The sequence below is a fragment of the Eublepharis macularius genome, chromosome 18, assembly GCF_028583425.1.
Source record: "Eublepharis macularius isolate TG4126 chromosome 18, MPM_Emac_v1.0, whole genome shotgun sequence".
Lineage (NCBI taxonomy): Eukaryota > Metazoa > Chordata > Lepidosauria > Squamata > Eublepharidae > Eublepharis > Eublepharis macularius.
The window spans coordinates 33215986-33229076 of NC_072807.1; the positions used below are offsets into that span (position 1 = coordinate 33215986).

Consider the following 13091-nt stretch of genomic DNA (forward strand, 5'->3'; position numbering starts at 1 on the left):
CCACACACAGTGAGTGGAATTCTTTGGCTCGTTTCAAATGATTATGTGGATTTAAGCAGCTACACCTGTATAAATTCAACCCTAAGGCATTAGGCCTGTAAAGAAACTGGTTTGGCTTGGATGGCAGGCTAAGATGTTTCCTACACTGCAGCTGAAAGTACCGTGACGCTGTTACACCTGATTAATGCCCTGAGCAGGCTGAAGATGCTACTACAGCGTAGCCCCTAGGACAACTGCGTGACACAGTAACCTTTTGCCAGTCTCACTAACAAGCAGCAGAGATTTTGTACAAGAGGTGGCGGAGCAGCAGTCTTCAGCCTTTCCAGACCTGGGATCCATCACATGACAGGGAAGTGTAGAGCTAAAATTATCACCTCACTAGTTTCAAGGCCAGGATAGTGGATGGAGAGAGCCAGAGACGGGGAACACAAACTGAGCACCAGGAGGTACGACTGGAATAAGGTACCCCATGAGGGGTAAGAGCCACGGAGCGCTCTACTGCACCGCTGAGCGACCTCACCTCACCGCTACTGTTCCTCTGTGAAGAGAGGCAGGAGGGACACCAGCTTACGTGCGTATGCGCTAGCAGTAGGTCCCCCCCCCCCAGAAAAACTGGGTCTGCAACAGCCCACCTGAGGGTCCCAACCCAGCAGGCAAAGACCACTGTGAGAGCCAGTAAATGGAAGCATCTGCAAGTCCTTGCTGAAGTTTTGCTAGAGGAGGGAGCAATACAGAAAGGAAATTCGTTTTTCAGAGTTTGGAGCATTTTACTGAGAGGCTTCAGAAGCCATGGCACAAGCACGGGGCTAAATGGCGCAAGAGCTTTTTTCCCCTAAAGCTACAGTCTCCCTTGCACATGGTTGTTGGGGGTGAGAGGCACCCAACCCTCGTCACTCGAGCTTCCGAACAGAAGCTGGAGGGCAGGTTTTCCCCTTCCAAAGCACCAGGGTCCTACAGAAATAAAACAAGAAGAGGAGGAAATGTATCCTAATGTTGAAGCTTTGGCATTCTATGGGCTGGGAAGAACACTCAGTGTTGGGAGAGTAAGAAGTTAGCAACTTCTCCTTCTGCGTAAGCATGAGATTCTAATGTCTTAAAACAGGGCTGTGGCCGGTCGTGATCAACTAATTATCGGGGCTGCCCAGGGGACAAGGAGGGGGGGGGACACAGCCATCAGCTTGACAAGAGTGAGCCTTACTGCTTGGGGCGGGGTGGGATTTGGAGGTTGTGGGGACTCTTGGAGAAGGCAGGCTGTTTCTCGGTTCTAAAATCGAGTCACACCAGGTGAAGAGTGTTAAACATCCCGTGTTATAAGAGGCAACAGGCTCGGAAAAGCAGCATCCCTTCAGACACGGACAGGCGCAAGGAGATGCTCTCATTAGCAGAGATGAAGAGCACGGCGCCCGGGCGGAGGGCCATGTCGGAGCTGGCGGCAGTCGAGGTGCCCACAGCCGTTCCGCTGATCACCAACAGGATGCTGGCCGAGTCGATGGCCGAAACAAGGTACAGCTTAACCGTGGAAGGAATCTGCAACAGAAGGGGGGGGGAGGCTGCTCAGGAGAGGTGGCCTGGCTCTTCCTGCTCGAGGAGTCTGGATGCCTCTCTGCTTTCGCTGCAGCTGAGCAAGCTTCCAGAAGATTGAGCAAAACTAAGATTCAAGGTGCTTGTTTACCACTCAGAAAATCTGCTCTTTTGCAAAACATGTACAAGGTCTTGCAGCTCACTCCCCGACATCTACCATGACCTTGGGGAAGCTGCTAACAACAAGAGCAAATCCGTACATGGCGGGAGCGGTGGTCCTCAGGCCCGCGGCAGGCTGAGAGCACCAAGGACAGGAAACACAAGTTGAGCACCAGGAGGTTTGATAAGGCATAAAGTGAAGGGTCGGAGCCACAGGAGAATTCTTTCCACCACTGACAGACCTCCCTATGTGGTACTACTGCTCCTCTTGGGTGGGTATGAAAAACAGGCGTGGTACTTTTGCTATGCCTGCATGCATGCTAGAAGCAGTTCCCTCCTCCCCCAAAATGACAGGGGCTTGCAATCTATCCAAGGTCCCCTTCCCAGAGGTTGAACACTCTGAACAACAACAACAACATTTGATTTATATACCGCTCTTCAGGACAACTTACTGTCCTCATGACCATCACCCTGGAAGGTGGGTGAGAGAGTTCCAAGAAGCTGTGATTGACCCAAGGTCACCCAGCCGGCTTCAAGCGAGAAGCAGGGAATCAAACTCCAGTTTAGAGTCCTGCCGCCCTTAACCACTACACCAAACTGGCTCTCAGAAGCTTAACCACAGCTCAAGAGTGCCAGGCTCTAGAGTTTTAGGAAATTCCTATAGTATCACCACGACATTACTTCCAGGTACGTACCCAAAGTGATGTCATGGCATCGTACACTGCAACTTGCCCCCTGCCCCACACCTTAAAGCTCCTGGGGGGGTTACCAGCAGGTGACCAGTTACCGGCAGGTGACCAGCAACCCTAAAACGGAGCAATGCGTGGCGCTTGCCCCTTCGCACACTTTCCTCGGCCCTCTTCTAAGAGGCCCAAGCTCACCTCTATCTTCATGACGCTGAAGTCTGGGACAGGGGGGTCGTAGATGGTGACGCACGGGTCCATGCGGCTGGTGGTGGGAATCAGAAGCTTGGAGTTGCTCGGGGCTGGGGTGTAGTTCAGCATTTCACAGAGCGTGTGAACGTCAATGAACTTGGGCGTGAGGCCGGCCCGCACGGTGTTGTCAGAGCAAGCCATGCATTCGATGCAGTCTGCAGAATTTATATATAGCAAAAAGGCTGATGGTCAGCATGCACGGAAGCCTTCCTGGCGGAACGGTGCCCCATCCTTTCCCTCCTCTAATCGATCTGAACCGACAGGCTGTACTCTGAGGTCCAGAAAATGTTACCCCAAACCCCTGACAGAATCACGATTCAGTAACCTGCGGCCTATCCTACTTCACAAGGCTTTTTGTGAGAACAGCTATGGAAGAAATGGAACTAGTTATGCTGCTCTGAGTTACTGGAGAGATAAAAACATAGTAAGATTAGAGTGATAGATAAATTGATCTCTCCAGTCCTAGCTAGACCCAGAAACTGCTATGCCACTCGGGCTCCATGTCAAAACTCACCTCTGTAAGAAAGCAGGGAAATACTGGATAAAGATACATAAAGAGATGCAGGAGATTTTCAAGCTCAGGTTTGAGCTAAATCAAAAAATATATATATTAAACATTCTGCCAAATAATGTTACAAAAGAACAGGGAGACCTTTTCCGGTACATGGTGACAGCAGCAACATGGAAAACAGATCTGGGCCCTGACACGCACGTACCTATGGCCAAATTAACTTCTTATGTGCATAATAGACCAATAGCTTAATTTTGGAAAAAAATGGAAAGATTTCTTTGATTACTTATGTTAAAACTAAGATAAATTAAGGTAACTTGATACAAAGATAAAAAGACAAAAAACAGGAGAAATGATTAAAAATAGTTGCTACTGAAGTCTGGGTATAAGCAACTAAGGAGAGGGAATGAGATCTATTATATAATTTAGCTGTGCTGTTAACATGCTTCGAATGCATCTTTCTATTAGTTTCATCTAACTTTAAATGTAATGCCTCTATAAGTTTTGACGCACTTTCTATTGTTACGTTTTCTTTTTAAATAATTTTTTTTTAAAAACTCACCTCCGTAGAGATAGGCGTGCGGCTCGTTGGCTCCGAGGAACATGCATTCTCCTGGTTCTAGCCTGACCTGGTTTAGGAAATAGATGGCAAAGCAGCCGATGTCTCCGGGGAACTGTGAGTGAAGCTGCAGCAAAAGGTGCCCGCAGCTTGCTGAAGTGTCTTTTCCTAAAGCGGCTGAGGTAAAAAGAGACGCAGAAACCCTTCAAGAGCGAGTAGTGGCCTCCTACTAAGGTCCTTAATAATATAATAATGATATTCAGTTTATATACTGCCCTTCAGGACCCACCCACTCAGAGCAGTTTACAAAGTATGTTATTATTATCCCCACAACAATCGCCCTGTGAGGTGGGTCGGGCTGAGAGAGCTCTGAAAGAACTGTGATTGACCCAAGGTCACCCAGCTGGCTTCAAGCGGAGGAGTGGGGAATCAAACCTGGCTCTCCAGATTAGAGTCCTGCTGCTCTTATCCACTACACCAAACTGGCCCTTTCATCTTCTAAGCCAGACCCTATTCCCGGGGATCAGCAACGATTTATAATTAAGGAGCGGAAGAATGTCAAAATTCAGAGGATGAGATCAAACAGACTTAAGAAAAGCCCATTTGCATTGCGGAAACCTTACAACTTCACAATACTGATAGCCAATTCACGGTCTACAAAGCCTCTGCTGCTCTAGGAGGCTCAGTGGCTGCATTTGGGTTGGTCTCTGCCTGCAATAGGTAATGGCTCAGTCATGCTATACCTTTATAAATGGTAAAGAGGTTAAATGGCTGCTATGAAATTGTTCACCAAACTGGCTAACCTTCTTGGCTGATCCGTTTCACCAGCAGGTTGAGCTGCTCCACACAGACTTTCTTCTCACTCTTCATCATCCTGGTGAAGCAGACGCGCAGCGCGGCCGACACTCCCCGCGGGTCATCGCCCACGCTGCGTTCTAGTTGCTCAGCTGCCACGTTCCCGATCAAGGCTCGGAATTCAGGAACGGCTGCGGGAAACCAGACACACACACACTGCCAGCAAGTGCTGTGACGCACCTGCGGGTCTGCGGCAGAAAGTCCAATGCGGTGACAATGGGAGTCTATTGACTCACTGGCAACATCTTTTGGAGAACACCCCAGAATGGGGATTTGAACCCAAGGTCTTTTCCGCACGGGGCTTTTTCATCAGTTCTGGCCCCATACCGAATCGATTTCTCTCCAGACTTCTGTATGCAGGGTCAAAATACCTCAATTCAGTCTCTAAACTGCTTCCAAGGCTTTTTTGCATTCTGCACAGAGAAAAATCAAAAAGAGTCCAGTAGCACCTTTAAGACTAACCAATTTTATTGTAGCATAAGCTACAATTGTAGCATAAGCTCTCGAAAGCTTATGCTACAATAAAATTGGTTAGTCTTAAAGGTGCTACTGGACTCTTTTTGATTTTGCTACTACAGACTAACACGGCTAACTCCTCTGGATCTTTGCACAGAGAAAGGCTGCATCTGCCACAGTATTGATCTTTTCCCAATTTTTCTCCTTGCACACACATCCTGATGTTTGGGGAGTTTGGGGGGGGGGTTGCCAGCAAGTCAAGTCAGGGCTTTTTTGAAGCAAAGAATGCTTTCTTTGGTGTGAGGCCTGGCCCTGCCTTTCACCCTCTCCTTTATTCCCCTGCATCCTGATTGGTTGAACAGCAACCAATCCAGGTTCCCCCCCCCCCAATTGTAAAAATGGCAACTTTGGTGTTGTTAAAAAAGACAGCCCCTCACCTTTCTAACTTTCCTGAGCAATCAACTGAGGAAACTGAGAAGTCCTCAGCCCATGGCCTTAAGAAATTGACAAATCCTCAAAGCTCACAGCTGGATAGGGGCATTTTTCTAGTGCAGAAATAAAAAACAGATACCCCTTCTGTTCAACTCCCTCAAAGTGTAGAATTAAAGAACTGAAGCCGTATACTAACATTTAACATTCAATTTATATAATAACAACATTCGATTTATATACCGCTCTTCAGGACAACTTAATGCCATACTTAAGAGTGGTTTACAAAGTGTGTTATTATTATCCTCACGACAATCGCCCTGTGAGGTGGGTGGGGCTGAGAGAGCTCTGAAAGAGCTGTGACAGACCCAAGGTCTCCCAGCTGGCTTCAAGTGGAGGAGCGGGAATCAAACCTGGCTCTTCAGAGTCCTGCCGCTTTTAACCACTACACCAAACTGGCTAGCACAGTATGGAGCCAGAACTGATGAATAAAGCAGATCCAGTCCTCATGGGCTGAATATGCAGAAAGTCTGATGTAAAGTTCACCATGCAGAAGAGGTCCAAGTCTCCCAGACCTTAGTCCGGCTCTCTAACCACTACGCCACATTGGGTCTCTATGCAGAATTACCTCCATTCATTCTATATCCTATTATAACCTGTAACAGTTGCTCCATAACAATATGAGCTCTACTGGATCCCACCGGAGCTCCGTCTTAATCCTACATCCTATTTCCCAGTATGAATAACTAGAAGGAAGTCCCACATGCGAGGGCACAGAGGCCAAAGCCTTCCTTTATTGTTGCCCCGCCTCCAGCCACGGCCAATCAGAGGTATACTGCCTCTGTTCATGGAGGCTGTGTTCATGGCTGCATTATCCATCACTCCTCCAACCTCGTCTTAAAGCCCCGTCATTCACTTACTCTGAAGGAAAGTCACAATCTCCTCAACGGGCCGGAAGCCGCACAGACCGTCGAAAGTAGTCAGGGCAATGGTCATCTCTGGCTTGTGGTTGGCGTCGGGGTAGTGCTCTGGATTCTGGGCATGAAGCTTAACCGCCAGCTCCTAGAAGAAGAGCGCAGAGATCAAAGATGGGTCTCCCCGCGGGCCACTGACTATGTGATGAACACAGGTGAGCATGGGGGGAAGCGAGAGTAGGCAGATCCAAAGTTATTTTATTAACCTGAAACATCAGAGTGTCACACTTAGAGCAGAACCACAAGTGACAAAAGGCACAGATTGGACACTTGTCAGCTTCCCTCAAGTTTTGATGGGAAATGTAGGCGTCCTGGTCTTGCAGCTTGACTCTCTGACTGCTGTCCAATGGACTTTTCAACTGTCACTTGTCCAACATTCCGCCAAGCTGCCTACATTTCCCATCAAAACTTGAGGGAAGCAGACAAGTGTCCAACCTGTGCCTTTTGTCATTTGTGGTTCTGCTCTTAGAATCTGAGATGCCCAGGTTCACTCTGCCACGGAAGCTGGCTGGGTGACTTTGGGTCACGCACGTACTCTCAACCTCACCTACATCACAGGGCTGTTGTGAGGATAAAATGGAGAACAGGGGAACAATGGAAGCTGCCTTGGCGGAAATGAGGGGCGTAATAAAAATTAAATAAATGAAATAAACTCAATCTTAAATGCAGTAGGTCTTCATCTAAGTACACAGCGGAATCCTGTTCTCAGTTGCTTCAATGGAATTTGCTCTCATCATGGGAGCATGGCTAGGTTTGCCAATCCAGGTAACCACCTCACCTTTGGTTTTGAAGTGATTTTGCACAAAAAGGTCAAAACCCACAAAACCTGTTCCTAGAGAAGAGATCCTACCACAGAACAAGCTTGCTCCCTGCGTGTTGCCGATTCGGCGGTCCTGAGAGAGGATGCCACCACAAGGAGAAGGCTGACTGAGGATCGCATGTGGCACGTTGGAATATGTGAAGAGATGGCATCCGATTGACCCACACCCAAAAAGATCTCACCTTGGTAGGATGGGCCTGGATGGACAACGCAGAGTTGACTGAGAGCACCTTGAACAAGAAAGGCAGTTGCCCGTGAAACATATCCTTGACTTTGGAGCCCAAGCAACTGGGGTTGTCTGCGATCCACTGCCCTAAAGTCTTCTGGGTGATGCGGTTGTCCAAAATGATGGCATTGCCTTTGGGGTGTGTACCCATCCAGAGCTAGGACACGAGAGAGAAGAATAAAGATGAGGTTTTTCTTAACGTGGCTTCGTAAACAGCCGTCTAGGAAGAGGTACAAAGAAAAGGAAAAAAGCCCACACTCATTCGAGGGTCTGGCATTTCCCTCTTCTGGAGAAAGTTTTCCAGCCACTGCAACACCAGCGGTCCAGCGGACAGCCTGATTGAGAATCCTGCAGCTACCTTCCACAGCTGGTACTCCGGTGAGAAGTGGTGGACTATACCCAGAGAGGTCTGCGTTCGAAACCTCACTCTACAATGAAGGCTAATAAAGAGAGAGAATAGACTTAAGGACACCCCAGTGAGCGTTGGAGCAGTGTGAGGATTTGAACCGGCAGCTCCTTAGCCATCACCCCATACCACTCTCACAATGGTCTTTACACCCGTCACATTTTTCTCCTGATCTTCTTTCAGGGAGCTCAGGGCTGTAGATGCAGCTTTCCCCTTCTCCACGTAATCCTCGCAAGAACATGAGGTCAGTTAGCCTGGGAGGCAAGGTCACCCAGCATGAGAGGATTTGAACCCAGAGCCTAGTCCATCACTCTAACCTGTGCGCTATCCTGGATCTCAAACAGAATGAAGCGGTCCTTTCCCATTTAGGCTTGCTGACTTTTTTTTTAAAAAAAGGGGTTTTGCTTTATTTCTGTAGCGTGACCCTGTATGTTTTAGGAACTTCTATAACTAACCAACACTGTTTAGCTCACCTCTTACTTTAAGGTGGGCAACTCAGAGCTTTCTTGCCACAGGTTTGGGAGGGATCCATAATTATTTATACTAAAGTCTTCCATGCAAAAGTGGCCATATTGCAAGTCAGACCACTGCACAATATTTCCAACTCAGACTAGCAGCAGCTTTCCAGAGTCTCAAGCAAAGGTCCTTCCCAGCACAGACCAGCTTCTACTTGAGGTTCTGGGGATTGAACCGGGGACCTTCTGCATGCCAAGCGGGTGCTCTGCCACTGAGCCATGGCCCCTCCCTTCCTGTAGGTTAACAAACTCTTGCATACCAGCCCAGGCTGGAGGTACACCCCCTGTATTGCCTAGTCTTGGCCTTAACAAGGAATGGGAGTGGACAGCCTACCAGTACAGCTGCTACTCACCAACTGCTTTCTCCCTTATGAAATACAAGTGTGTGCCTTAGTTCACTGCTATCTCCTAGGAGTTTTCCAGGATCTCAAGCAGAGAAATATTTTCTTCCCCCAACACCTACAATCAGAGATTCTTTAACTAGAACCAAACCAGGGATCTTCTGCTTGCCAAACAGGGGCTCTACCACCAATCCACTGGCGCGTCCTGATGTCTTGATATACAGCTGGTCAAAGGAGAAAGGAAAGACTGACAGGGGCAGCCCCGAGGGAACGAAGCAGGCACTTACTTCGGCATACGGCTTGTCTAACTCTATCCGCATTATAGGTTCACTGCTGGCCAGGAGCCTGGCCACTTCGCTGTCCCGGGCCAACTTGCCCCAGGCGTAGTTCTGTACCACACAGGCCAACGGAAAGACTAAGAAAGCAGAGAAGAACAGAGGGGAAAGCCATTATGGAAGGACACGATGGGAGCAAACCATCGCTGGCATCAAACACCAGCCTTACAGCTTCCTGTTGAAAGAGTTTGTGATGCTTTGATTCTCCCCAATCATTACAAAGTTCCCATTTCCCTTTGTAAGTCCCATTACTGCCTCTTTTTTGGCATCCCAGGACATGGTCTGAATGCTCGAACAGCAGCAATCCTACTGAAGCTATTTAATCAGTGTCTGGATGGGAGGCCATCTGGGGACCCAACAGACATTGTTTTAAGCTCCCTGGTGGTGGGGGGTGGGGAACATGTTATGAATGAATGAATGAAAGCCCCTTCTTCTGCAAGCAGAAATGCTGTTCTGTTGGAAGGGACATGGTTGGCTTAGGGACAGAATTCATTTTGGTCATACTAGGGAACACACAACTGTCAGAAGCAACGGTCCCTGTGAAGGCGTTTGTGTGATGTGTTCTGCCTGCTTGGACAATTCCTCCCCAGTTGAGCACGGTCTGATTTGCTACAGCTCAATCCACAAGAAATATATTCATTCTGAGGATGTCACAAGACTTTTTTTTTGTTTACGTCCCCTCAAACACAGAGAGGCTCGCTTCCAATTAAAGCATCTCTGACAATCCCAAAAGATAAACGTTTTGATAGACTGCAGGAAGCAAAGCCTCAGAAGGCAGAATTTAATGGTGGTGCCATCCAAAGAAGTTCTTGAGTTTCAAAACTTTTTTTAAAAAATGCTTATTTTCATTGTGTCAATTTTCAAAATTAATTTTGGGGGTAGCCATATTGGTCTGTAGTAGAAGAGCAAGATTTGGGTCCAGTAGCAGCTTAGAGACCAACTAGATTTCCAGGGTATGAGTTTTTGAGAGTCAAAGCTTTTATCGTTGTCATATGCCTTGAGTCCCAATGACCCAGAAGAAATGCAGGCTGATTGATGTTCTAAATGAATAAATAAAATAACTTACAAAAACCTGATGGATATGTATTTCTAAGATTTCCTTCCCAAATAAAAAAGACTTGCTTAGAAGGTATTCATACAATAAGCTTCTGAGGATTCCAAGAACACGACTGCGTGAGAGGTTACCAAGTACAGGCAGCTGGATATTTTTACATGCTACAAGGTGAGGAGGGGAGATCCAAGACCCCCGGCATCAGTGTGGGGTGAGGGCTTCAGGCTCATGTCCCATCCTAAGAAGAGTCTAGTGGCACCTTGAAGGCAACTCCGATATCCCCCACTCAACATGTACCAAATAGAAGGCAAAAGTCAGCTGTAAGGGGATTTATCCAGGATAAATGAACTGTACAAAGAGACCTCCAAGTCATCATTTATATTCCAGCAGGAAGGGGGGGGGGAGATGAGAGATTATGCTAGCGAAGGTTCCCAAATGCTAAGGGCACTCTGTCCCCTATAAATAGCCACAGCCCTTTGAAAAGCCATCGTCACGTGCCCGACATGGGCCGCACGTCTAATTTGAGACTGTCAAAGCAGAGCTGGAGCAGGCTGCCATGCCCTGGAAGGCACTGAGCACACCCCACTGGCATGTCTAATAACGTTTCTGCATCTCTGGGTTTCAAATAAACAGAAACCCACGTGGCCCGTGGCAGCCCACGACTCTGCAATCGGCACTGTCTCCATACAGAAATATACATCTGCGCCACCTTGCCACCTGTTTGGCCTCCCCCTGCTGCTGTGCCATTGGGTCATGCTTCTGCCACATTAATCTTCTTGTCTCCAGCGTGTTCAGAATGGAAAAGCAGCGGGCACTCGTTCCTACATACCCAGATGGCATAATCCCCTGATCCCTTCTCGCTTTCCTCAATCCACTTGTCTCATAGGAGGGAAGGAAACTGACTAGTACATACAACTCCTATAGCGCCGCCCAGCCCACAGGACAGCACTACAAGGATTGCGTGTGCCACTCCATTCCTGCCAATGGCACCCCTTAATTCAGACCCCTTAATTCAAACCCCTCAAGTTCTGAGTGTCCCCTTTCACTTCTCTTCTTAGAAGTTTTTTTTTTGTTGCAAGAGCTAATATTATGCATTGCAAGATCCAAACGGAAGCTTTCAAGGATGTCAAGAACACAACAGGCCTCCAAATGGATTTCAGGGGTAGGCTGCCTCTGAACATGGAAGTTCCATTGTGCCATCACCACTTATCGCTGCTGCTAGCTCATTAACATGCCTAATCATTTTAAATTCCAGCGGGGTAGCCATGTTAGTCTACAGGAGCAAAACAAAACAGAAGGTTAGTGGCACCTTCAACGCTTAACAGCATTGAGCTTTTGTGAGATGGAGCTGAAGACGGGAGCTCAGTCTCACAAGAACTCGGGCTGAAATTACATGTTCCAGGCAAGCAGCTGTGTTGGAATAGAAGAACAAGATTCGAGTCCAGTAGCACCTTAAAGACCAACTAGATTCCCAGGGCAGGGTCAGTTTCCTTTGTCAAATACAAGCAGGAATGGATCTCCACTCTTATTTGTATCTGAGGCAGAGAGCTTCATCTCTTGAAAGCTTATACCCTGGAAACCCTCAGGTCAGTAGCAATGTTGGGCTTCAGTAGATCCGCAGGATTTGAGTTCAGTGGCACCTTACAAGAAGGGAGCTTTGACTCTCAAAAGCTTACACCTTGAAAATCTTACGGGTCCCTAACGTGCCACTGGACTAAAATCCTGGAAATCTTCTGGCATCTGAAGAAGTGAGCTGTGACTCAGGAAAGCTCACAAATTTTGTTAGTCTTATAGGTGCCTACTGGCCTACTTTTCTCCTGGAAATCTTGTTGCTCTTTAAGGTGCTGCTGGACTCCAGCTTTAAAGGGGAAAAAAAACCCTTTAAAGCCATCCTTGTTGCACGGGGCGTACCCCAGCATCCTGTTTCCAACAGAGGACAGCCGGATGCATCCGGGAAGTTCGTGGGCAGGGAAAGATAAGCTTCAGCTCTCCCTTTCAGTGCATAATGGGCTGCAAGTCCTCAAGGCACGCTTAGCCTGGAGAGCCCTTTCCCCTCGCGGTCGGCGGGTCTTACTCCCGAGTAGACCCGTCTCAACCCAGCGCAGCCCCTTTCCGCGCTCACCTCTCAACTCTGCCATCGTTCCGACGCTGCCCGGCCTCATTTCCCAGCCGGCAAAAGGAGCGGAGGTGCAGCCGCCACGCCTCTTCCAGGCGCCCGGCCGTGCACGCCGGGAAAGGTAGTTCCTCTCCGGGAAAACTCTCCAGCCGCGGCAGGAGGGAGCTGAAATGCGGGTGAACAAAGCGGCGTTAGAGTCGGAGCAACGCTCAGGCCCACGGCGTTGGAGCCAAAGCCATTAGGATTGATTTGGCAGGGCTGCAGCAGGCAAAAATCCCACCGGTGCAGCAGCCCCCCCCTTGAAGCACGTGGTTGGCAAAGGAGGTTGCACCTGTTGCATGGCTGTTTCTTAAAGGCACCGCAGGCCGGCCCGAATGCAAAATGGGGCTTCCTTGTGCCTTGCCAGTTTTTCTAGATTGGCTTTCCTCATCTGTGTTCTTGCAAAGAAGCGACTAGTCCAGTTTAAGCTTATGGCAACTTTTGCATGGGGATGGACGGGTCGCCCTTATTAGGACGCAATAACCTGGGGTCTGCATGCGCCTAGTACTGTATTAAATCTTACTACTTTTTAATTAAAAAGATGGGTTTAAAAAAAATTGAACTGGGTAATAATTTTTATTTTTAACTCATTATTCTAATTGAAGTTTAATACTTAATTGAACTGAGTTATTTTAAAAAAAATTAATTAAGCGTTCATGCAATTCATGAACGAATCTCTGTGAAGCCGCCCACCTCTCAAGCCCATTTGCAACGCAGCCGGAGACAATACCTACACTGGAGCCAGCCCGATCCTTCACACGCATGCTCAGAAGGCGCCGCTCCCTCTCAACCCTCCGCCCACAGCCGAAAAGGCAGGCGGAAAAGATTTCCTCCGTGCGCATG

General features: G+C 48.3%; 1 protein-coding gene across 1 annotated transcript; it reads right to left on the bottom strand.

Moving 5' to 3' along the window:
- Nucleotides 1-1289: 1289 nt before the first annotated feature.
- MPI (mannose phosphate isomerase) lies at nucleotides 1290-13060 on the bottom strand. The gene is made up of 9 exons (XM_055002615.1): nucleotides 12983-13060; nucleotides 12216-12374; nucleotides 8995-9122; nucleotides 7402-7602; nucleotides 6346-6487; nucleotides 4489-4671; nucleotides 3689-3862; nucleotides 2562-2770; nucleotides 1290-1527 (listed from the first exon to the last, which is right to left on the bottom strand). Exons 2-9 carry the CDS (start codon nucleotides 12253-12255, stop codon nucleotides 1309-1311), a joined length of 1296 nt encoding a protein of 431 aa, XP_054858590.1. The 5' UTR covers nucleotides 12256-12374; nucleotides 12983-13060; the 3' UTR covers nucleotides 1290-1308.
- Nucleotides 13061-13091: the final 31 nt, after the last annotated feature.